Source organism: Rhagoletis pomonella, unplaced genomic scaffold, assembly GCF_013731165.1.
Source record: "Rhagoletis pomonella isolate Grant_MI unplaced genomic scaffold, Rhpom_1.0 Rhpom_scaffold_00003, whole genome shotgun sequence".
Classification (NCBI taxonomy): Eukaryota; Metazoa; Arthropoda; class Insecta; order Diptera; family Tephritidae; genus Rhagoletis; species Rhagoletis pomonella.
The window spans coordinates 32,967,666-32,994,266 of record NW_023458557.1 but is presented as its reverse complement, the minus strand read 5'-3'; the positions used below and the strand labels follow the sequence as shown (position 1 = coordinate 32,994,266).

Genomic DNA, 26,601 nt, shown 5'->3' with positions numbered 1-26,601 from the left:
GTACGACGTGGTCCACTGTCGATGTGTCCGTAGTCCTGAGCAGACTCTAAGGTGACTCCACCCCTCGCAGGCATTACACTTGACTGAGGTGAAATTGTGGTGTAGTCGTCTCTGGCATACACAGCAGGTGTAGATTTCTGGCCCTGGGTTTGACTCGATGCCAGCCCTGAGTAGAAGAAAACGTACTGAATGTAGCCCTATGGACGAGCAACTTCTGAGATATTTCGCCGACCTAAACGGGGTTAGATCGCCGAAACAACAGCCCTTGGTCGGGTAAAACCCGAGTCATTACGGTACGGCTGTCGTGGGAATGCAGCTCTCACCAGTCGGCTACCGCGGATGAAGAAAGCGGTTGTTGTATTTGCTCAGTTAGCGTAGAACACAAATAAACTGCAAAACTAGCATAGACATCCACCCTGTCGTCGGTCATGCAGTCACCGAAATAAGTTCTTATTCATTTTAAATTGGATTCCTATTTGAATTAGTATTAGTGACTGTATTACCGATTAAAAGGTATATGTCCATGCTAATTTTGCATTTTCCCTGTATTCTTCGCTCTCTGAGTTTTGGTCAGTGTTGTCATCGAAAATTCCCTTGATCTGAGTTAAGTTTGGGAATTAACTCTAGGACTTAATCCGGGTCAACTGAAGTTAATTCCCGAGATAATTCCGAATTAACGAGTTGATCCGGATCAACGATGCCGTGTGTTTATGCTTTTAACTTAATACTGAATACAAAAATATGTACAGCCCGATTCTGTGCACTTGATAAATTCAACATTTTTATGATTTGTAAACTTTTTATTATTTATCAAGAATTGGGATTTTAGCACAGAAATCAAAAGCTCTTTTCTTGATAACTTATCAAAATTGAGAAATCTATTGACAAGCATTTACAAGTAGAAATTTCTTGTTAAAATTATAAATTTTGTATTTAAAACAAATTGTTTTTATCATTTAAATGCTGTATGTGCCGGCATTTAAACCTGCGACACACAGAATTATAGGCGACATCTCTACCCATGATTCATGAATCATGATCTCAATCCAAGGCAAGGTACACTCAAAACCATGATTCAATAATGAAAGGTTTTGTAAGAAAAACTTTCTCTCGCTCTAATTTTATCAATGACACTCACATCCTACTCCCAAAAACAAAAACAGTGATATTTCTTTTACAAATTTCTTTGAAAGTTTTAAGAATATTTTCAAATTTTTAGTAGTGAAATTTGAAGAAATGTTTGTTCTGCATTCACTGGCGATAACAAGACAAAATGGGTGAGAATAGTTGGCCTACAGAAATTCAACGTAGGCTAAAGAGACGAAATTCCCTTAAATGCCGAATAGTTGTATTTGTCGACGTTCTCGAGACCTATTAATTCTGTCAACGAAGGTTTTTAGGTATTGACCTACACAACACAATCCTGGTGTCTCCGAATGAGACTGTGACACTTACGGCACTTTTCATTTGACGATGTAGATCACGTTCCCTGTCTCAATCATTCAGTAGCTGCGTGTTCTTTTTATTACCTTCCTCTTATTAGCTCGGGATGTAACTATGTAATATTGATGCGCCTAAAAGATGCAGCGATTTCTATTCTCAAGTTACATACCCGATGACAGTACGAATGGCAATTATTATAGGGAGGTTTTAGTTTTTTAAACTATAATTTTATTTTATTCTTCCCGAGTTCGTCCGGCACGAATCGCCAGTCGCTGCTGTGTAAGCCATGTTCTGACGGCGGCATAATCTCGCCAGAACAATAAAAGTGCAACATCAAAGAATTGAAATTACCATATTCGAAGCAATCGAGCAATAACCGCGAAAGAAACGTAAGCTCCAAATGTATTCATTTGTTGTTTTTTTTTAATCAAGATTCCATAATTTTTCCACAAGCAAATAGCTTTTTTAATCCAACAACTGGCAAACAAATACAAAAATAAAATAAATAAAAAAAAAACTTTTTAATGTACCACGCTTTTATAAATGGACTAAAATTAGAAAATAATATATCTCAGTCCCATAGAATTTGTATTGATAACTTTTGATATTTTTTTTTTTTTGTTTGTTATTTTATGGCCTCATAACAATTATATTCAACAATTTGTATGAGCTTGAGGCCGCTTTAAGTGAAAACTTATTGTGGAAAAGCAACAATAATTTGAAAAAATGGTAGAAGTGATAGCTATTTGGAAATCACCACATTTCCTCATCAGACTTCTTTCAGTAGGATTCGAACCCTCGATCACCGCTGACTCAGCCAGTTGCCCACGCACTGTGCTCAGTTTGCCTTGCTTATTCTTGTTGCTTATTTCCACTATTTCACTTTACTAAGCCAACTACAATCAAGCGCAGCTATTCCGCTGCAATTCACTTAATCATGTGGTTGTTGGTTTTTGTTAATATTTCTATTATTAGAATGTTTAACTTTTTAGGTGTGCTCGTCCTTAAGTTATTTGTTTTTTTTGTTATTTTATGGCCTTATAACAATTATATTCAACAATTTGTATGAGCTTGAGGCCGTTTAAGTGAAAAGACTTCTTTCAGTAGGATTCGAACCGACGATCACCACTGGCTGAGCCAGTTGCCTACGCACTGTGCTAAGTTTGCCTTGCTAATTCTTGTTGCTTATTTCCACCACTTTAAGGACGAGCACACCTAAAAAGTTAAACATTCTAATAATAGAAATATTAACAAAAACCAACAACCTCATGATCAAATGAATTGCAGCGGAATAGCTGTGCTTGATTGTAGTTGGCTTAGCAAAGTTAAATAGTGGAAATAAGCAACAAGAATTAGCAAGGCAAACTTAGCACAGTGCGCAGGCAACTGGCTGAGTCAGTGGTGATCGTCGGTTCGAATCCTACTGAAAGAAGTCTGATGATGTCTTTTCCATTAAATGAATTTTTTTCTGTCAGTACGGCACTTATAAAATAAATCTCGTACTGATAGAAGTCTGATGAGGAAATGTGGTGATTTCCGAAATAGCTATCACTTCTACCATTTTTTCAAATTATTGTTGCTTTTCCACAATAAGTTTTCACTTAAAACGGCCTCAAGCTCATACAAATTGTTGAACTTTTGATTTTGAAATTTTAGCAAAAGTCATTATAAAAAATTTATGAGATTGAAAACGAAAAACGTGAAGCGCATGCAATACAAAGCATTAGATTTAATTGACAATATTCAAACTACATACATAACATAGACCTAAAATTTCTACAGTGAAAGTACAAATTTGAGATCGATTTTAAGCGGTCGTTATTAATATACCCATATACATACATATATTACTCTTCAATTTCAAATCAGGCCTATTACATGCGCCCCACGCTTTTCATTTTCAACCTCATAAATTGTTTATAATGAATTTTGCTAAAATTTCAAAATCAAAAGCTATCAAAACAAGTTCTATGGGACTGAGAAATATTAATTTCTAATTTTAGTCCATTTAGAAAAGCGTGGTACATTAAAAAGTTTTTTTTTTATTTATTTTTTTAGTCTTGTCTGTATAAAATTTTGCAATAGATACTAAAATAATTCAACTTGCAGTGAAAAGAGAACAGAAGACTATGCAAGCAAAATGTTGTTTGCTCACATTTAGTATATGCCTACATATGTATGTACATACATACATATAGCAGCAATTCATTTCATTTAAAGAAATGGCGTGTCGTCCATTTCCGCTGTAGCGTATGTAGTGCATATTTTTAACTTCTTCTGGCGAGGCGACATCTATCTCTAGAGTTTTTCTAATTGTATGTCTTTGATATAATATCTACGACAAGGTTGATATCTAGACTAGGTTTGCCATAAATACCTTTGCTATATTTATAGTATGGTGGTCTGGACATACAACATTGCAAGTTGATAAAAGCGTTGTAATAAAATGGCTCAAAGTGGACCATCCATTCTTGAACTATGCGCCGTCTGACTTACGCCACTTTGGTATATATATATATATAATATTTATTTTTAATAACAATCAAGGGTTATGTTCGATGTAAATATGCTGGTTTAAATGAAATAATTAGATCAAATTCGCGTTTGTTTTAAAATACCACCATGCACTATTATCCATACCTGTTTGTGGAATTTAGCTACCATTTTAGGAAGTGTGATTGAGTTCTTCCCCTTTTTCTCCTGCTTCCAAAAACCATCCCTGTGGGTGGGAGTGTCAAATTTTAGAAAAAGCTACTTACAAAACCTTTAATAATTGAATCATGCTCAAAACAGGTTGAAGCCAATTTGACGTCAAACCTTCAAACGTCAAAATTTTCTGGAGAGTCAAAATGAGAACAAGAATGTGAAATGAACACGACAAAATTACATTTCACTGGCTGACGATTTTAAGTAAATTTGAAGTTTATTTTTATTTATTTATTTTGTTTTATGTAAATTTCTTTAACGTTTATTAAGCTATCACAACTTGTTGCAGTGTTGTTGGAGGGTCTTGCCGGCTTAAGGGTTATAGAACTCGATTCTATATTTCTTTATTGTAAATTTAAGTCAAATACAATTCTCACGAAACGAATGTGTTGCAACCAAAAAGATGTCAAATTAAATTGTGTATCTATTTTAGCGTGAAGTTAGCTGACGTGCATCGGTTAAAAATTCAAAATTGACGTTGCTTCATCCAGCTCAGTGTTGCCACCTGAATGTACTACCGTGCCAGTGTAAGGGCTAGTCCCTACACCACCCCCTTTCCAGAAGACGCGCCAATAAAAGGTAGTTCTTTCCATGTCCCAGATCGACTTATAGCTGCTAACTCATCTTTAGGAAAATAGGCCGGTTTGAGTCGATCAATAGATACTGTAACTTGCTTCGATCCGATGAGTATAGTGTACGTCTTCGGATGCCTGTGTACCACAAATTATGGTCCGTCGTAAGGAGCCTTCAACGGTTTATGGATGGTGTCGTCCCGTAGAAATACGTGGCTACAAAAATGCCAGTCTTTGGGCATGTAAACTGCAGGCCTTCCGTGCTGTGAAGTTTGCACCGGGTTCATGTTCTCGAAATGTAGTTCCCTCAAAAAACTCTGCTCACTGGGAAGTCGGATCGTCTGACCATAACGCATTTCCGCGACAGAAGCGCCCAACTCCTTCACAGCCGTTCGCAAACCCAGTAGAACAATCGGTAGTGCGTCCACCCAGTTGGCGTCGGCCGAATGGCACCTGAGCCCGGCCTTCAGAACCCGATGCCATCTTTCCACCAGGCCGTTTGCTTGTGGATGGTAGCTGGTAGTGTGTACGTGCTTCACTCCCAGCAGTTTCGCTAGTTGCTGGAACAAGGCACACTGCCGGCCCTAATCCGTGGTTGTTGTTGTTGTAGCGGCTACAACAACCCCGCCCAGTCAGACTGATATCTCAGTCGTTGTCGTCGAGTTCCACTAACGGCAGCCCCAAGAAGCGTGCAGCCTCTATGGGGTCAGTCCATAGGGACGACGCCGTTAGGGTTGTGGGGTTTTCCGGGCATGCGAAGAGATGTTTCGAGTCGTGAGGGGTCTCTCCGCATGCCGGAAATTCGTTCGGCACATCCGCATTTAACCTACACAGGTAGGAATTTAGCCTGCTGCAGTAGCCAGAGCGAAGTTGGGCTATTGTCTTTCTGGTCTCCCGAGGCAGATGGAGCTCCGTCGTGTCAATGTCCGGTGTTGTGTGCCTAAAACGGCATTCACAGGTCTTGAGTCTACATAACTCGAGACTGCGTCCCTGTGAATGTCGTTCAGGGCCTGTCTATGAGCTGACGGGTCCAGAGGTTGCTTAATGAACCTCTGGACTTCGTCCGTCAGTTCATATAGATGCCTCCTGACGTGCCTCGGCGAGGGCTCCTCTGCAAGCAGCTGTCTATTTGGGTGGCCACATCTGTGGCTCCCAACAAGAAACTGCTTGCAGAGCATCGTGTTGTGCTCCCTAATTGGGAGCATTTTTGCCTCATCGTGGAGGTGGTGTTCTGGTGTCATCAGGAGGCATCCTGTCGCTGTCTTGAGTGCTGTATTTTGTACCGTCTGTAGCTTCGTCCACTGCGTCCTACTAGTCCCCGGCGACCACACTGGTGCTGCGTAGTTTACAACCGGCCGGCCTATAGCCTTGTATTTTGCCAGCAACGTTTCTTTGTCTTTGCCCCAAGTACTGCCGGCTAGCGACTTGAGGACCTTGGTGCGGCTCTGTACTTTATTGAAAATAGCGGTTGTGTGCGCAGAGAAGGAGAGCAGGCTGTCGCATGTTACTCCGAGTACTTTAGGATTATTCACCATCGGAATTGGTGTGTCATCGACGTGAATTCCTAGCGGTAGCCTGACCTCCTTCGTCCAGGTTGTGAACAGGGTCGCAGAAGATTTCGTAGGGGAGAGGGCTAGACACTCTGCAGTGAAGAAGCGAGAAAGGTCTGAGAAATATCCGTTTACTTTCGAACACAAGTCATCAATTCCATTCCCAGTCGCCATGATCGAGCAATCGTCGGCGTAAGAGACAATCGAGACTCCCTCTGGTGGTTGAGGGAGCTTTGAAATGTAAGAGTTAAACAGTAGTGGGGAAAGGACACAACCCTGTGGAACCCCTGTTTTATTTTTCTAAGTTTGCTCGATTTGTCTCTAAACATTACCGACGAGTGTGGACCATTCAGATAATTTGCCGACCACCGTTTGAGCCTCTGTGGGAGAGAGGAAGCCTCTATCTTCTAGTAGCGTGGAATGGCTGACAGTGTCAAAAGCCTTTGACAGGTCCGACGCTACTAGAATCGTTCTCTCACAGGGACGTTTACAGTTAAGGCCACGAGTTATCTGAGTGTTTATGGCGTTAAGTGCTGTTGTTGTACTGTGCACTTTACGGAAGCCATGCTGATGCTTCGCTGGGGTCAAGTGGTTTGTGAAGTACGGGAGTAGCAAGGCCTCGAGTGTCTTCGCTACCGGGGAAAGGAGTGTTATTGGACGATAAGAATCTCCTATGTAGGCGGGTTTCCCCGGCTTGAGCAGTGGGACCACTCTCCCCACCTTCCAGATGTCTGGGATGATGAGAGTGGCCATGGACATGTTGAGGACCTCCGTTAGGTATGCTACCCCCGCAGGACCCAAATTTTTCAGCATCAGCATGCATATTCCGTCGGGACCCATGGCTTTGGAGGCTTTCGCCTTCCCGATGGCCACCTGAACTTCACCGCAAGTGAAAGCAAGGGGGGCACAAGTTGTTGGCAGTTTGTGCAGCCTTCTGGTCACTCGACGCTTGGCTTTGTCCACCGGAGGATGCAGTATGAACTGCCGGCTAAAATAGCTCGCGTAGCGCTCCGGGTCCGACGAAGCATGGTCGCCGAAAGAAATTTTGACTCTGTCGTCGTGCTTCGTCGGATTGGACAGTGACCTCACCGTTGACCAAAGCTTACTCACACCAGAGGCGAAGTTACAGGTCTTCAGATGCTCCTCCCACTTCTTCCGCTTATGTACGTTTACTAGTTGCCGAATCTCCGCGTTGAGATCCCTAATACGGGGATCTCCGGGATCGGCCTGACGAAGACTGTCGCGCTCATCGGCTAGAACAGCCGCTTCGGCAGGGAAGTTTGGACGTGGGTCCGTTATACATCCTGCCGGTATGAAGCGAGCTGCAGCAGCAGTGACAGCCCTGCGGAACTTACGTTCACCGAGATGGACGTCGGTTGGTGTGGGAAGCGCAGTGAAGGTGTTTTCAGTAAACTCCGCGTAACCTTTCCAATCAGCTTTAGAGAAGTTGATATAGGTCCTTTGTTTAGCGGAGGCAAAGTCGGTTGGTTTATCTATCGAGATGACTATGGGAAAATGGTCTGATGCTAAAGTCAGCATAGGTCGCCATGTTATGCTGTTTATCAGACCAGCGCTGACTATGGTGATGTCTGGCGAGCTGCTGCAGTCACCCATAATCCTGGTGGGTGCGTCGTTGTTCATTGTGCAGAATGTCGAATCGTCTATCTGCTCAGCCAAGTCTGTTCCCCTACGATCGTTTGACAGGCTTGAGTGCCAAAGATCGTGGTGCGCATTAAAGTCACCTACTACCATACGGTTTTCACCTCTGAGGAGCGCACCTATATCTGGGTGATATCCTGCCGGGCAGCAGGTGACAGGGGGTATGTATATGTTAAATATTTCGAGCTCAACATCGCCTGACCGGATAGCAATGCCCTGACATTCTAGGGTGGTATCCCTGCGGTCGATGTCTACTTCGATAAGACGATACTGCACGGTGTGGTGCGTGATGAACACTAAGCCACCACCATTATCTCACTCGCTATCTCGACGGTGCACGTTGTACCCGGCACAATTCAACAATGTTAAACTGCTGTGCAACTTCGTCTCTTGGACCGCAGCTATCAATATACCATGCCGACACATAAAGACGGTTATCTCCTCAATCTTGCTCTGTAGCCCGTTACAGTTGAATTGAAGGAGCTTCATGTGGTTCGGGAGACGTGTTGTGATGTGGGGTGTAAGGGATGTGTGTGTTCTTACTGCCGTTGGCTGTGTGCGCTGCTGTGATGGTTGCCGCCCTGTGGTGGTGGCGGAGGCGTCGCAGTTGGGGTCTGCGACCGAGCAGAGCAACACGGACCCTCGAAGTTCCTCGTCCAGTCTCGACCTGAGCATGCCCTAAAGTGGCACCAGCCAAGGCAGGTGTTGCACTTGACTGATGTCACATTACGGAATATCCTGGTCTGACATACCGCGCAGATTGTAGGAGGAACCAGGAGTCGTTGGCGGCGTTGTGTGGGTGGTGGTGCGGCTGTGTGTGTTCTATGGTCTGTGGTGGCTGTGGTATGGTCTGTGGTGTTATTATGTTGTTGTGCTGTGTTGACTGTGTGAGGCTGCTCGGGTGGACTGAGGTTAGCCGTGGAGGCTGCTCTGTTTGAGCAGCAGGGGGCCACATACGATTCGGTCCACGGCCGATGTGTCCGTAGTCCTGAGCAGACTCTGAGGTGACACCTCTCCTCGCAAGCATTGCACTTGACAGAGGTGGAGTTGTGGTGTAGTCGTCTCTGGCATACACAGCAGGTGTAGGTTTCTGGCCCTGGGTTTGACTCGATGCCAGCCCTGAGTAGGAGAAAACGTAGCGAATGTAGCCCGATGGACGAACAACTTCTGAGATACTTCGCCGACCTAAACTGGGTTAGATCGCCGAAACAACAGCCCTTGGTCGGGTAAAACCCGAGTCATTCCGGTACGTAGAACCGGCTGTCGTGGGAATGCCTGATCCGTGGTGATGTACCTCGGTGTACCAAAACGGCTTACCCAGCCATTGAGTAGCTCTCTGGCGACAGTTTCAGCTGTCATTTTCTCCAACGGAATAACCTCTATCCATCAAGGGAATCTGTCTACGCACGTTGAGCAATACGTATACCCCCTCGAAGGCGTAAAAGGTCCAACAATATCCACATTAATGTGTTCGAATCGCTTGGCAGGGACCGTAAATGTCTGCAGTTCTCCTTTTGTATGTCATGCAACCTTGCAACGCTGGCATGCTGAGCAGCTACGTACTCGTGCCCGTAAATCGCTGCTCATCCTCTTCCATACAAAACTCTTGGAAACTAACTTAATGGTTGCGTGTGCCACTGTGTGTGCTAACCCGTGATTGGCGTTGAACACCACCTGTCGCAGGCTCTCAGGAATATAGAGGCGGTGTGTGCCAGTTGAATCATCGCAAATTATCTCAATGTCCGTATCTGGATGACGACAACGTAGTAGGTGCAAGACCGTAGGCTCGTCTTTTAGCAGCTCTTGTAACTCGATGCTTTTATCTTGTTCCTTTAATGTGCCTGATGTCCGACGAAAACTGACTTATGCAATTCAACTGACGCGTTTGTCGTGGTGACAGCTTTTCCCACTTTTGGTCAAGCGGCTTATGATCGGTGAAAATTATAAAATTCGTTCCCTCTAAAAAGTAGCGAAAGTGTCGGACTGCTTTATAAATGGCGAGTAACTCGCGATCGTAAGTGCTGTATCGTTGTTCGGCCGGGGTAAATTTCTATGAGTAGAACCCTAAAGGTAACCATTTGCCACCGACTCTTTGTTGGAGCACAGCCCCTACCGCGATATCCGATGCTTCTGCCATTACAGCAATTGTGGCGCCTCTCAACGGAAAAGCAAGTAGTGTTGCTTCGGCCAATTGTTGTGTTGCGCATGTTCCTCGGGCGAAGAAGATGCCACCAGTACATCATCCAAATACGGGAATACAAATGACAGTCCTCTGACTGCTTCGTGTATGAAGCGTTGGAATGTCTGAGCGGCGTTTCTCAGGCCAAATGCCATGAATTTAAATTCAAACAGCCCAAATGGGGTGAGTATAGCCGTCTTCGGCACGTCTGTCGGATGCACCGGAATCTGGTGATAAGCCTTTCTGAAATCAATCACGGAAAATATCGTTTTAACGTGTAAATCACTACCAAAGTCCTGAATATGGCGCACAGGGTAGCTATCTGGGATTGTAACAGCGTTCAGACGTCGATAATCGCCACATGGGCGCCAGGAACCATTCGACTTTCTCACCATGTGCAACGGGCTGGCCCATTGACTTTTCGAGCGCTGACAAATTCCACGATCTAACCGGTACTCAAATTCCCTTTTTGCGATTTCCAATTTTTCTGGACGACGTACTTTCTGCACGACGGGTGCACCTCTTGTCTCTATATAATGTTTTACTGTCGTTTGGGTTTTCTTGGGCTGAGCTGCATCGCTGGTGAGGTCAGGAAAACGTGCTAAAATGCGTTGAAATGCATCAGTCTCTCTTAATGAGATAATGCTGCGTGTTAGTTTCATTATCTGACAGATGGTCTGCGAATTCGTTGTACGGTGTATGATTGCCTCGCTTTTTACGTCTACCAATATATTGTAATATTGTAAAAAATCGGCACCCAATATCGGAAATGCTACGTCAGCAATAATAAAAACCCAAGAGAATGTTTGCTGTAAACCTAAATCTAAAGTGATGCGCTTCTTACCATAGGTGTTGATAAAAGTATTGTTAGCAGCTACTAACTTCATAGTATGTCCGTATCGTCGCCACTGTGCTTGGGCATTACAGACACTTCGGCGCCAGTGTCGATTAAAAATCTTAATGATGTACTTTTGTCTCGCACGTGAAGGCGGCACGAGCTGGTGTTAGCCTCCGTTGTGGCCGCTTTTAACGGCGGACTAACTAGTTTTCCGCGCGTTGTTGACGATAAGTACAAGGCGAGCGGCACCTGGTTGCGCTGTCGCGAAACGTACGGTGATACCAACAAAGAGTGTCCTGTTTCGGTGTAGATGAGCCCTGCCGAGAACTAACAGGTCGTTGCGAATGAGACACGTTATTCGTGTAGCTCCGGTCGTTGCGGACGAAGTTGCGTTGATTATTGAGTGTGAGGCGATCTAGCCTGTTCGTCAAGTCGGAGATAGCAGCTTGCATGCCGTCATCCGGTACCTTGACCACATTAACATCAACATTTGTTGCAGAAATTCCCATTATAGTGTCAGCTTTCAAAGCCAATTCTTCGATGCTGCCATCGAACGTTGCTAAAATTTGCTGGATATTAGTTGGTAAACGTTGTAACCAAAGCGTCTTCAAAACTTCTTTGTCAATGTGTTGATCAGTCAAGTCTTTCATTTCGCGCAGCAAAGTTGTGGCTTTTTTGTCTCCCAATCTGCACCCTTCAAATAATCGTTTCAAACGTTTCTCATTCGATTCCTCAAACTCCGTAATCAGCCGCTCTTTCAAGAGTTCGTACTTCCCTGAAGCCGGCGGTGACGTAATTATGTCGCTAGCATGTGCCAACACCGCTGAATCAATTTCTGCCACTACAGTTTAGAACTTGGGCCCGTCGGTGGAGATTCCTGCACGTACAAACTGCGCCTCAACCTGCGCGAACCACAGCCGGGGATTTGGCTTCCAAAACGGTGGGGTCTTAAGGGCGAGCCGTGCCACATGAACTGGAGTAGCCGCGTCTTCGAATCGGTCCTTACCAATTATAGAACTCGATTCTATATTTCTTTATTGCAAATTTAAGTCAAATAAAATTCTCACAAAACGAATGTGTTGCAACAAAAAAGATCTCAAATTAAATTGTGTATCTATTTTAGCGTGAAGTTAGCTGACGTGCATCGGTTAAAATTCAAAATTGACATTGCTTCATCCAGCTCAGTGTTGCCACCTGAATGTACTACCGTGCCAGTGTAAGGGCTAGTCCCTACAGTGTCATAGGAACACCGCTTGGCATCAAACGTGCTTTTACTGGACCTCCCGGTGCATTTAGGCCTTAGGCTCTACGCCACAGCTGCTTTCCCATCGCTCCTACCGCGAACAAACATTGAGGCAGTTAAGAAAATTAGTGGTGTGTGCATTATAAGTATTTCGCACCACTTAATTAATTATTGCACATTCCATATTGGTATAAACCGCACAATTACAAAAGTTTAAACCGCACAACACTACCAGAATTCAAAAGTAAATTAAAATTTTAAATTAACGAACATTCAAAATAAAACGACATGACATTTCCAAGAGTAAAGAAATATAAGAAATAAAAATAAATCAAGTTGAAGTTTAAAGGTTTGGTTCTCATGACAGCAACGTCAAAATCGGTTCTACCTATTTTTATGTACCTTGACCCCATGGTACAATAATTACACTGGTCTACAAGGGTTTTGCGAATAAGACGGGACCTGGTGTTTCCGAACGGATTTTTCGTGCTGAACACGAATCTGGGGTCCAAAACTTCCCATCACGTCACGTTTTCGAGAAAAAAGGGGTTGAAACCCCTAAAAACAGCGTTTTTGGACATTTTCGAAAAATTGTAGAGCCGAACCCTAACGTGCTACAAACTTTGCATATGTCAGAAATTAAAGGTAAAATTGTGCCCTTTCGAATGAGCCTTATGCCAAGTTGATCGCATGTGCCCTTGGAGCAGGGGGTGTATTTGTGTCTAGGGGTGAAATTTTTATATCCACCATATTCGACCCGTCATCTTAAATTTTTAAAATCTAACTGCAGATTCGTAATCAGCGACTTTTAATATAGTTAAAACCTTGGCATTATTAATTTTCTATGATCGTTTAAGATTAAATTCTTTCTGTGATCAATTTTTCCTGCACCCCTAAACACAAATACACCCCCTGCTTTAAGGGTGCACGCGATCAATTCGGCATAGGGCTCATTCGAAAGGGCACGGTTTAGCCTTTAATTTCTGATATATGCAAAATTTGTACCACGTCAGGGTTCAGCTCTATAATTTTTCGAAAATGGCCAAAAACGCTGTTTTTAGGGGTTTCAACCCCTTTTTTCTCGAAAACGTGACGTGATGGGACATTTTTGACCCCGGATTCGTGTTCAGCACGAAAAATCCGTTCAGAAACACCAGGTCCCGTCTTATTCGCAGAAAAAAAGTTGAAATTTGTAGACCAGTGTTACAGGTATTGTCTTCCCAGAGAGCGCATATTCCGACCTGCCCTATTTGAAAAACATTATTGTTCCCCACACTAAAAGGTTTACTGCTAGGGAAAAGGGATATTTTCATACCCCATATACTATATACATATGTATGTACACGTATTTTTTTAAACAAACCTTGCTTAGTAAATAAATTCAAAATTTGTATGGCCCACTTTGTTTCAAACGTTTCTTCTTTTGGTTTGAAAAATGATAAAAATGCAATTGAACGAAAACAAAAAGCAACGCCAAATAAAAGAAAAAGAACCAACATTGAAATGCGTCAAAATGAAAATAAGGGAGCAGGAATTTCGATGTGAAGCAAAACTCTCTGTGAAGACAATACGCCATGCCTTGACCCAAGGTACATTCAAAACAAAGGTACCATGCATGGTACAATAATTACAGGTATTGTCTTCCTAGAAAGTTTTGCTTCACATCGAAATTCGTGCTCCCTTATTTTTATTTTGACGCAATTCAATGTTGATTCTTGTACTTTTATTTGGTTTGTTTTTTGTTTTCGCTCAATTTCATTTTTATAATTTTTCAAAACAAACGAAAAATTATTTGAAATGAAGTGAGCCATACAAATTTTGAATTTATTACTAAGCAAACGTTTTTTTCGGCTTTTGCAAATTAAATACATAAGTCCTCTGCAAGAAGGTTTGTTTAAAAAATACGTGTACATACATATATGGTATATGGGGTATGGAAATATCCCTTTTCCGTAGCAGTAAACCTTTTAGTGTGGGCAACAATGATGTTTTTTAAATAAGGCAGATCGCAATATGCGCTCTCTGGGAAGACAATACCTGTAATTATTGTACCACGGGTACCATGATACAAGTATTTAAAGGTAAAACCAAGGCATATTCAAAAAGGTAGAAGTGACAATTCCTTCGAGCTCTCTCATAGCTGACTGTAATGTCAAAAAATGTAAACAAAGAAATTAACCCTTTGTTATGCATTTACCATATTTGAAACAGATAGCGTATGGCCCAGATTGGACAATAATAAGAGTTGCCACCTGTTAAAAAAGTGTAATTAATTTAATACGCGAAAATGACTGAACTGATTTGCATGAAATTTTGCGCACAGATAGCTTATAACCTAGATTGAAAAATAGGCTACTTTTCTTAAGAGTTGCCACCTGTTAAAAAAAAAAATAATTAAATTGATAAGCGGAAACGACTGATTGCAATTTTGCACACGGATAGCTTATGACCTAAGTTGGAGAATAGGCTACTTTTTTAAGAGTTACCACCTGCTAAAAAAGTTTAATTAAATTAATATGCGGAAATGAATGAACGGATTTGCATGAAAATTTGTACGCAGACAGCTTATGACTTAGATTGGAAAATAGGCTACTTTTCTTAGGAGTTGCCACCTTTTAAAAATGTTGAATTAAATTAATACGTGGAAACGACTGTTGCATGAAATTGAAACATTGGAAAATAGGCTACTTTTTTAAGAGTTGCTAGGTGCTGAAAAAGTTTAATTATATTAATACGAGGAAATGACTGAACTGATTTGCATGAAAGTTTGCACACAGATAGCTCATGACCTAGATTTGAAAATATGCTAATTTTTTTTAAGAGTTGCCATCTGCTAAAAAAGATTAATTAAATTAATACGCGGAAACGTCTGAACGAATTCCCATGAAATTTTTCACGCATATAGTTTAGGACCTGGATTGGAAAATAGGCAGCTTCTTTAAGAGTTCCCACCTGTTGAAAATGAAATTTTGCATACAGATGTTTTATGACCTGGGCTGAAAAATAGACTACTTCCTTAAACGGTTTCCCGATCACAACTAAATTTGACACACTTACTACGGATTTTACAAGGGTGCTCTTTGACTGAAAGTAATTCCGATAACTCAAGGACTCCCATACAAATTGGAATTTCCATAATACATGCATATCTCTGGAAGTATTTGTGGGAGAGAACTGGAACTTGGTATGGAGAAATGTATGTGAAATCAAATTCATACTCACATAGAAAAATGGACGTTTTTGGAAAAGAGTACGCCTCTTCACATACTGACTGAAAGTTTCATATTGCATATCTCTTCAAATATTTGGGGTAAAGTTCTCAAGCATGGTATGGAAATACATATGTATGTATGCATGTGAAACTAATCCCATACTCAGGGAGACAAATTAGAGTTATTGGACAAGTTGGTGTGGCAACTCCTATGCAAATTGATTTTTCTATGCTGCATATCGCTGGAGGTGCTTATTGCAGGCAGAGGACTGGAACTTGGCACCGAGATCTATATACAAAATTAATTCCATACTTATGAAGAATAATTTTCGTTATTTGAAAAGGGGGCGTGGTACCTCTCGTACAAATTTACTATTTTATTCTGCATATCTCTAGAGGTGTTCATGGTAGAGTATTGGGATTTGGTACTGGGGTATATAAAACCAATTCCAAACTCATGGAAGAAAATTTGGGTTATAAGAAAAATGGGCGTGGTACTTCCCGTATAATTTGACTTTTTCTTGCCACATAGCCCTGGAAGTGTTTGTGGAAGGATACTGGAACTTGGTATGGAGTTGCGTATACAAAATTTATCAATTGCTCATGGAAAAAATGTGAGTTATTAGAAAAGGAGGCATGTCGCCACCCATACATACTAAAGCTTTCATAATACATATCTCTGGAAGGATAGAAAATCTCTGGAAGTATTTTAAATTTGTTATGGAGATTTATTTTATAAGTGCCGTACTGACAGAAAATAATTCATTTAATGGAAAAGGGAGAGCCGGCTTCGGCCATATAATCTAAAGCTCTCATGATGCATACATACCTCTTGAAGCATTTAGCTACAGTACTGAGAAGTGGTATTTTATCAAGGCCAGGTTACTAAATTTGAGTTGGAAATATTAGAACCAGCCGTGGCACCTCTCAGAAGGATACACGCTCATGCGGAGTATCTCTGGAACCTTTTTAAGGTAAACTTAGAGGGATTGATATTTTCGTATGCCTATCGTGCAGACGAGATTTTTTAATTTCATAGTTTTAAACGGCGTACATACCTTAACTCGCTTAAAAAATATAGAGCTATAACAAAATGTGCACAGAAATAAAATATAACATCATCAAATTATTCTTCATATTTGTATAAAAACGTGGGGCGAAACCCGCGGGTATAAGCAAGTATTTTATAAAAACGAAATTATTATTATTATTTTTTTTAGCTCCTTACAGTTTAATTCTTCTACAGTCGTAAAATTATTTCTACTACCTTTAGATACCAATATATATTATAATATTTCCCCATATGGTTTTGAAGATTCTTATAGAATTTTCCTATGTATGTTCGTTTGCGGTATATAATCGTAAATGCGCTTAATTTTTACTTCTCCACATTTTTTCGGGTGCCCGGGTACCCGGGTATTTGATTAGTACAATACGCGGGTAGGGCTTCACCCGCTACCCGGGTACCCGGGTCAAGTCATCAGCCCTAGCTTGTAGAATGATAACTCGGGATTATCCAGGAATGGCTTTAGAACCTCAAAATGACCCCGAAGATCCCAAATTTTCTTGCTCATCATATTGGGCAGTCGTAGGGCGCTCCGGCAGGCCACTTTTTCAAACAGACAAAGGAGGAATGCCTGTAATGACACCAAGGGCATCCGTTGGACAGGTGCCCATAGTTCCTGTAATGGCCACGCGGTCCAGTCGGTGCAGCTTGCTAAAGGTGGAACCCCCCTTTACTTGTGTAACTTTTGGTCACCAGACCAGTGTCGCATATGTGACAACGGGTCTTACTACCATATTGAAAGACCAATAGGTTAGTTTTGGCGATATTCCTCAAGTCTTACAATGAAGTCTCTGTCAGATGGACAAATGTGGACTCCACCGGTGAAATATTCAAGTACACAAGGTTGCTAAATTGGTTATAGATAAATATTTTATAATTTTCGGAAATAACTATTATTGTCGCGGAACCTACCAAAATCCAATCTAGCCTACCAACCTACCAAATGGAAAAAACCTACCACTCTTGGTAGGAAAAGTCCATGTTTGGCAACACTGATTCAGTCATTCCTAATTTTTTCGTTTTGAAAGAAATAATCACAAATTATTTTTCTAAAGGTGCTGGCCCAATGCAGGCTTGCTTTGCTTGCTTCGCTGCGAGAAGTGTCAAAAATTATTTGGAATATACTAAAACGTATAAAGGCTGGCCAAATGGCAGCTTTTCTTCACTTGCTTTAAGCTCCTCAAAGTTTGAATTAGGCAAATGTTTTATTTGAAAGCATTTTGTAGGCTTTTGACAAAGAGGTATGTTCCTTTCAAAATACATAAATTCAAACAAAAATTTGCTTACTTAATTTAAAAAAGTCACAGAAAATGCAGGTAATTCAAAATGAAATAATATGTATGTATCAGAGAGCTGCATGGATACACTCAAATTACATTTTAAGTCACTCGCTTTCTTTTCACATTTGCACACACTCGCACTCATTTATTTCCAAACATAACGTGCGATAGCATTGAAAAAACATTGTCGGCTGAGTGAGTAATTCACACTATCAACTGCTCGATTCAAATAACAAGTGCTTGATTTGAAAAACAAGTGCATGGCATAACTGCTGTAATGAAAGTATCAAAGAATAAACATTTGTAAAGACAATTTTTGTTAATTTTATTGGTTTCCTAACTGCATATTATAATGCAAAAATATCAACTGATTAAGGGCATCATCATTTGACAAAAGGTGGCATCTTTTGTCAGAAATAACATTTCTAGCAGAAGAAAAAACTCTTTCTGACGGTGCGCTAGTTGAAGGAGTGGCTATTACTCTACGACTGAGTTTATGCAGCAGCGGCATTTCGCATTTGTGTACCTCCCACCAATTAATTATATCGAAGTCCGTATGAAAATATACCTCAATATTTTCTTATCGCCGCAGCTCTGCAGTAGCTTTATCAGTTCTGCTCACAAAGGTAGGTTGTTTAAGAAGACCTGAAAACAGCTCAAAGTTGTCTGAAGGTAACAAAGGTGTATCCGCAATTTGTGGTTGTACTGTCAGAATTCTCAGTTAACGTTCTCATAATTTGTGAACATTTCTCTTTTGTGTACCTTTGCTCAGATTCGGTAAAGTTCTTGAGCTCTTTTGCTGGCGGGTATAAAAAAGCACGATTTTGTGCAAATCTGTTAGTTTTCAATAGCAACTGTTTTTAAATAATAAAGTAAGTTATTTTTCAAGCCCCTTATAAAGCCGATGTCTTCTGAGGTAACATTGCATTTCTTTTGTAGACTAGTTATATAAATGTACTTGAATAATTTAGTAAAACTAATATATTTAAAAAAATACTTCATCAATATCCATTTTCAAAATTGTCGTATCCTCTACTGATTGTTTGAAGTCAATGGGTGTCATTCGATTGCTCGACTTGCTTTTCATAACAGCATTTTTCACTCGCTTGACTTGATTTGGAAAGAGTATATCAATGCCATATTTGAAATCAAATGAGTACACTGCAGCTAAACATTGATTTCAAAACTAACTATGAATCTCACTGTTTGTACGGTGTTTCTCACTAACCTTATAGAGAGAGCAATGAGTTCATACTGTTGAAGTGAGTGAACTCATGCTTTTGTCTGGTATGTATCATTATTATTATCTCTTTTAAATACAAACATTATTTCGCATTAATTTAAAAATAAATCTGAAAGTATTTCATACATTTTTTAGAGTTTTCTAGGAAATAATTATTAACGTTAAGGGAACAGACATTGACTTTTCAACCAGACAACTGGTTACTTTGACAGCGTTCCACGCCACCATTCGGCCAAGCAAGTTTTCAAAGTAAATCAAAGCAAATTGAAGTCAGCAAGGCGCGCAAAGCAAGCCTGCATTAGGCCAGCGCCTTAAGATGTAATATGTAAGTATGTATGTACATAAATATTTTTCAGTCGGTTTCATTCTTCACACTTCAAAAATTTTAAATTATAAATTTGTCACAAGGCTTCCGAGCTATCAGAATCTTCTAGTTCTGAGCTTTCTACCAGGAAACGTCGTCCCAAAACGCAATACGTAAATATGTTCTAAAAAATTTAATTAATGTAAAATATTTTTTTAAATATACATAAAAGTTTTGTTTTAAAATAATTACCGGCAGAGATCGAATCCTTATTAAAATAAATTATTGCTCTCAATAATGTGAAACGTTTTGAAACCGTATCACACAGCGATCGAAACAAGCAGCTATTTAAATACTCGAAAAAATATTTTTTCCTAAAGCACGTTTTTGGCAATTAAATCCGCCAGTAGCACGCTACTTTTACAAAACATTGAATTGATATGGTTACTGCAGTATTACCAAAGCGTTCTTTTCTTTACGAAAAAAATGTAAATCTGCTTCTTCTTAATTGGCGCTGTAACCGCCTAAGCGATTTTGGCCGAGTCCAAAACAGCACGCCAGTCATTTCTCTTCTGCGCTAACTGACGCCAATTGGAAATGCCAAGTGAAGCCAGGTCCTTCTCCACCTGGTCTTTCCAATGCAGAGGAGGCCTTCCTCTTCCTCTGTTACCAGCATCGCGGCCCGCGTTGAATATTTTCAGAGCAGGAGCGTTTCTGTCCATTCGAACGACATGGCCAAGCCAGCGGAGCCGCTGAATTTTAATTCGCTGCACTATGTCTATATCGTTGTAAAGCTCATACAGCTCATCGTTAAATCGTCTGCGATATTCGCCATCACCAACGCATAAAGGTCCGTAAATCTTTCGCAGAATCTTTCTCTCGAAAACTCCAAGAGCCGCCTCATCAGATGCTTTCATTGTCCATGCCTCCGCGCCATACACCAGCACAGGCATGATGAGTGACTTATAGAGTGCGATCTTTGTACGACGAGAGAGGACTTTACTTTTCAATTGCCTACTCAGCCCAAAGTGGAAAGAATGATTCTCCGTTGGATTTCAAGGCTGACACTATTATTGGTGTTAATGCTGGTTCCCAAATAAACGAAGTCGTCTACTTTTTCAAACTTGTAACTGTCAACAGTGACGTGGGTGCCAAGACGCGTATGCTCTGACTGTTTGTGTGCTGACAGGAGATACTTCGTTTTGTCCTTGTTCACCACCAGACCCATTCGCTTTGCTTCTCTATCCAATCCCGAGAAGGCAGAACAGACGTAGGCCTTGTTTTTACCGATAATATCGATGTCGTCGGCATACGCCAGCAGTTGCACGCTCTTGTAAAGTATTGTGCCTGAGCGGTTCAGTTCTGCGGCTCTTATTATCTTCTCCAACATCAGATTACAGAAATCACACGAAAGGGAGTCCCCTTGTCTGAAACCTCGTTTGGTATCAAACGGCTCGGAGAGGTCCTTATTCTGACGGAGCTGGTGGTATTGCTCAACGTCATTTTACACAGGCATATTAGTTTCGCGGGGATACCAAATTCAGACATCGCGGCATAAAGGCAACTTCTCTGTGTGCTGTCGGAAGCGGCTTTGAAATCGACAAATAGATGGTGTGTGTCGATCCTATTCTCGCGGGTCTTTTCCAAGATTTGGCGTATTGTGAATACCTGATCTATGGTGGATTTTCCAGGCCTAAAGCCACACTGATAAGGTTCAATCAGTTCGCTGACGGTGGGCTTCAGTCTTTCGCACAATACATTCGATAAGACCTTATAACCTATGCTTAGAAGGCTGATTCCGCGGTAGTTGGCGCGTATGGCGGGGTCGCCTTTCTTGTAGATTGGGCTGAGCACACTTAAATTCCAGTCGTCGGGCATGCGTTCATATGACCATATTCTGCATACGAGCTGATGCATGCACCTCATCAGCTGCTCGCCGCCGTACTTGAATAGCTCGGCTGGCAGGCCGTCAGCTCCAGCAGCTTTGTTGTTTTTCAGACGCGTAATCGCTATTCGTACCTCGTCATAGTCAGGCGGTGAGACAGCTACACCATCATCATCGACTGGGGACTCGGGTTCGTCTTCTTCACTACTTTCAGCGCTGCTGCCATTCAGTAGGTTGTAAAAGTGTTCCCACTACAATTTAAGTATATTCTGGACATTGGTCACTAGGTCGCCATTGTTGTTCTTACAGGAGTTCGCCCCGGTCTTGAAACCTTCCGTAAGTCGCCTAACCCTCTGGTAGAATTTTCGGGCGTTCTTCCTCTCGGCCAGCATCTCAAGCTCTTCGCACTCCGCATTTCGGCCTCTCTCTTCTTACTGCGGCAAATACGTCTCGCTTCCTTCTTTAGTTCCCTATAACGGTCCCACATGGCTCGCGTTGCGCCCGATCGCAGCGTGGCCCTATAGGCGGCGTCTTTTTTCTCTGCGGCTTCTTGACATTCCTCATCGTACCAGTTTTTCTTTCGGGCTCGCTGAAATCCAACTACTTCTTCGGCGGCGGTACTTAATGATCGGGAAATGTGATTCCACTGCTCGCGTATGTCGGATTGTTGAAGAGTGCTCTCAGAGAGCAGGTGTGTGAGTCGAATGGCGAATAAATTGGCCGTCTGTTGTGATTGCAGCTTTTCGACGTTAAGCTTTCCTTGCATTGTTGGGCGCACATTTTTTGCTGCACAGGGGCGGGTGCGTATCTTGGCTACAACAAGATAGTGGATCGAGTCGATGTTTGGCCCTCGGAGTGTACGTACGTCTAAAACGCTTGAAGCATGCCTTCCGTCTATCACAACATGATCGATTTAGTTTCTCGTTTTTCGATCTGGAGACAGCCATGTAGCTTGGTGGATGTTCTTATGCTGGAACCTAGTACTACATATTACCGTGTTTCGGGCCCCGACGAAGTCGATCAACCTCAGTGCGTTATCGGACGTTTCGTCGTGGAGGCTGCATTTTCCGACAGTGGCGCCAAAGATCCCTTCCTTGCCCACCTTGGCATTAAAATCGCCAAGCACGATTTTGACATCGTGTCGGGGGCAGCGCTCATATATACGTTCCAAGCGCTCATAGAAGAGATCCTTGGTCGCCTCATCCTTCTCTTCCGTCGGGGTATGGGCGCAGATGAGCGAGATGTTGAAGAATCTAGCTTTGATGCGGAATGTGGCTAGACGTTCGTCCACCGGGGTGAACGCCAGTACTCGGCGACGGAGTCTCTCTCCTACCACGAATCCAACACCGAATTTGCGCTGCTTTACGTGGCAACTGTAGTAGACGTCGCAAGACTTCACGCTTACTTTCCTTGCCCCGTCCATCACATTTCTTGGATGGCGGTAATGTCAGCCTTTGTCTTCCCGAGGACATCAACCAGCCGGGCAGAGGCACCTTCCCCATTAAGAGTCCGAATATTCCAGGTGCATACCCTTAAATCATAGTCCTTTGTACGTTTGCCGTGGTCGTCATCAGAAAAAGGGGTCTCATCCGAGGCTGTTTGTTCTTTTTCTTTGGGCGGGTTTTAACGTGGCGGGACCCAAGCCCAGCGCACGCGAAATTTTACGCCTTCTTACTTTAGCTCGCTCCCAAACGGGTGTTTGGTTGCTACCCAGAGGATACGTGGATATAAATATCCGGACGTTGTGAGCTGCGATTTGAACCGTACGCACAAGAATCGCTTCTGGCTACTTCCAGGTGAATGGCAGTCAAAAGTTTTCCACTTCTGCGCACGGAACCATCCTCAAAAAAAAAAACTTAAATAACAGTATATTTTTTACCCCGCCTAATTATTTTTTAAATTCTGCAATAATTATTGAAATGTGACTTCACTTCTGGTTCTTCTGAGGTATCCTTTACACGTAAAAAGAATGAAAATTTATGTTTTTACAAACTTGCTTTTTGACCACATGCGCGTATGTGTTTTTAAAATTCTGGACCACTGTACTTCACCCAAGGTTTAGAAAAAAATTATGTAAATACATTTAAACTGCATTATCGAATACCTATCAGTAGTACTGAAATCTACTTAAAAAAATTATAGCACTCAATATTGTTAAAACATTATTCTTCATATGTTTGACGTACTATAGTGGTCACGTAAATTACAATTTGCGAGTAGGAAGGCAAATGAATGTAAACAAAACCTATGTCCAAAGTCCCTTCTTACCCTCAATGCACAGATTTTGTGTGCAAAAAAAAGATGCCCCCATCAAAGTTCACTATAAATATATAAAAAACGTGGGAAAAGGCGAAGATTTGAAGACTTGTTAAATGCAGATCGAAGCAAGCACCTCAATATAAAAATCATTTAATTGAGATATGTACTTTGACAATTAAAATTCATTAGTAACATGTGATAATCTGTATATAATCATTAAACTACCATTTATCGCAATACCACGTAAGCTTCTCTAATACAATAACAAAAAATCAAAGCCGAAGTATACTGCTCATAAGAACCTTTTTCTTAGGGTGCTGGGAAAAAATAATTGAAATGTCATTCACATCTGGTACCTGTAGGGTAGACCTTACACGTATCAAGTGTCAAAATTAATTTTTTCGCATTTTCGATGTTTGTCCTCATGCGCGAGTTTTCGCATCTGGACCATTGTTGGACTTTTTTGATAAAAGAAAAGCAAAAAAAGAAATATTTGGGAACCGATAGAAAAATTAGCTACTTAGTAGTTTTGTTTACATATCTGTACATAAAATACCTTCCACTTTTTCAGTTTCCCAGAAAATATATTATACAAATCGTTGATGTAAAAAATTTATTCGCTTAAGTAAATATACATACATAAACCATATATGTAATACTTCTATATTTTCAGTAAGCTAACTTCTCAATGTGTAAGCATTCCGAAATCAAAGCGAGACAGTCTAGTACCGTTTTTGTCAATGTATTGTGTACTTGAGTGCCGTTATTGTATATGTGTTGTGTACATGTTTATTTATAAACGTATGTGTTCCTTTGCTTTCGTACGTGTTTATTGATATATCTGTACTGTAGTGTTTTCGGACGGTACTAGCTCTTACTGCCAATATAGGAGTATTACATATATGACATAAACACAAAATTAAAAATATGTACATATGTATACATACAATAAAAGTTGGCTCTTTATTTCCGGGCTGGGACGTGTCCCGTTGTGCCGGGCTAGGTCGGGTCGGGCCCCACTAAAATTATTAACGTGCGTGCGCGTGCATGTTTTTGAAAGTTGATTTTGCACTCGTGCCGGGCCGGGCTTGAAAATTTAGGCCCGTGCCCATCTCTACCTTGAATATATGGTCCTATTATATACTACCAGAAAACTCGCTAGGTGGCGCTGGGGTCGATTTATTTATAAAAGTCGTATTTATGAACCGATTTCGTTCAAATTCAAACATGTGCTGCCTACATGATGGGAAATACGTATGCGAAAAATAAACCCGCTAGGTGGCGCTGGAGTCGAGTTATTTATAGAAATCGTATTTATGAACCGATTTCTTTTAGATTAAAAATGTAAGCTACCATACGTTTACCAAAAAGAGACCCTCTAGGTGGCGCGGGAGTCGAGTTATTTATAAAAGTCGTATTTATGAACCGATTTCGTTCAAATTCCAAGTATAAGCTACCTGCATGATGAAAAAAGCATTTGCGAAAAATGGACCCGATAAAAGCCCTATTTATGAACCGATTTTTTTAATGCAAATTCGAAACGTTTATTACTTTCATGATGATTTTTTTTCATTCGAAACATATATGTAGATACTAGGGTGGGTCAAAAAAATCAGGTATTTTTTATTCGATCCGACACAGGAAAACTAGTTCCTAGGTACCTCTAGAAAGTACTTACTTTGAAGACTTGTGAAATGCAGACCGAAGCAAGCACCTCAATATAAAAATCATTTAATTAAGATATGTACTTTGACAATTAAAATTCATTAGTAACATGTGGTAATCTATACAAAATCATTAAACTACCATTTATCGCAATACCACGTAAGCTTCTCTAATACAATAACAAAAAATCAAAGCCGAAGTATACTGCTCATAAGAACCTTTTTCTTAGGGTGCTGAAAAAAAATAATTGAAATGTTATTCACATCTGGTATGTAGGGTATCTCTTACAAGTGTCAAGTGTCAAAATTCATTTTTTCGCATGTTCGATTTTTGTCCTCATGCGCGAGTTTTCAAGCATCCGGACCATTGTGCGGTGGGACATCGACTCCGTCGTCATCGACTGGGGGCTCGGGTTCGTCTTCTCCACTACTTTCAGTGCTGCTGCCATTCAATAGGGAAAACTGTTCCCTCCGTAATTTAAGTACGTTCTGGACATAAGTCTCTAGGTCGCCAAGTTGTTCCTACAGGAGTTCGCCCTGGTCTTAAAACCTTCCGTAAATCGCTAACTCTCTGATAAATTTTTCGGGCGTTTTTCCTGTCGGCCAGAATTTCAAGCTCTTCGCACTCACGTATTTCGGCCTCCCTATAGGTGGCGTCTTTTTTCTCTGCGGCTTCTTGACATTCCTCATCGTACTAGTTGTTCTTTCGGGCTCGCTGAAATCCAACTACTTCTTCGGCGGCGGTACTTAATGATCGGGAAATGTGGTTCCACTGCTCGCGTATTTCGTATTGTTGAAGAGTGCTCTCAGCGAACAGGTGTGTGAGTCGAGTGGCGAATAATTTGACCGTCTGTTGTGATTGCAGCTTTTCGACGTTAAGCTTTCCTTGCATTGTTGGGCGCACATTTTTTGCTGCACAGAGGCGGGTGCGTATCTTGTGGTCCCAGTCGATGTTTGGCCCTCGGAGTGTACGTACGACTAAACCACTGGAAGTATGCATGCCGTCTATCACAACATGGTCGATTTGGTTTCTCGTTTTTCGATCTGGAGACAGCCATATAGCTTGGTGGATCTTCTTATGCTGGAACCTAGTACCACATATTACCGTGTTTTGGGCCCCGGCGAAGTCGATCCCTGTAGGGAAACGAACTAGTGCGGAACTGGTTCGGTTCTAGTGCGTTTGGATCCATGACTAGTACGCGTTAATTCTCTTTTGTATGCTAGCGACTGGCGAATTTAACATTGCGATGTCCTAGGAAGTGTCAATTGTCCCCCGTTGCATCCCTTTGGCTCTATCTAGTTCCGAACCAGTTCAAAATTCTACAGACAAGATCTAGCTCGTTTTGCATCCCTTTTTCTATAATTCCGAACCAGTTCCAAATTCGACACATGAGATCTAGTTCGTTCTGCAGCCCCTTTTCTTTAGTTCCAAACTAGTTCCTAATTCGACAGATGAGATCTAGTTCGATCTGCATCCATTTTTTATATGTAGTTCCCAA

At 41.5% G+C, this 26,601-nt stretch overlaps 2 protein-coding genes across 2 annotated transcripts in view; one reads left to right on the top strand and one right to left on the bottom strand.

The window, feature by feature from the left end:
• Nucleotides 1-11,150: 11,150 nt before the first annotated feature.
• On the bottom strand, nucleotides 11,151-11,597 carry LOC118736180. The gene has a single exon (XM_036466273.1). It carries the CDS (start codon nucleotides 11,595-11,597, stop codon nucleotides 11,151-11,153), a length of 447 nt encoding a protein of 148 aa, XP_036322166.1.
• Nucleotides 11,598-19,158: 7,561 nt separating this feature from the next.
• The window catches only part of LOC118735150 (FAST kinase domain-containing protein 1, mitochondrial-like), a 67,986-nt gene continuing 60,543 nt past the window's right edge, over nucleotides 19,159-26,601 (top strand). Inside the window, exon 1 of the mRNA XM_036464785.1 lies at nucleotides 19,159-19,315. The gene's annotated coding sequence lies outside the window, so the exon portion shown is untranslated. The remainder of the gene's footprint in view (nucleotides 19,316-26,601) is intronic.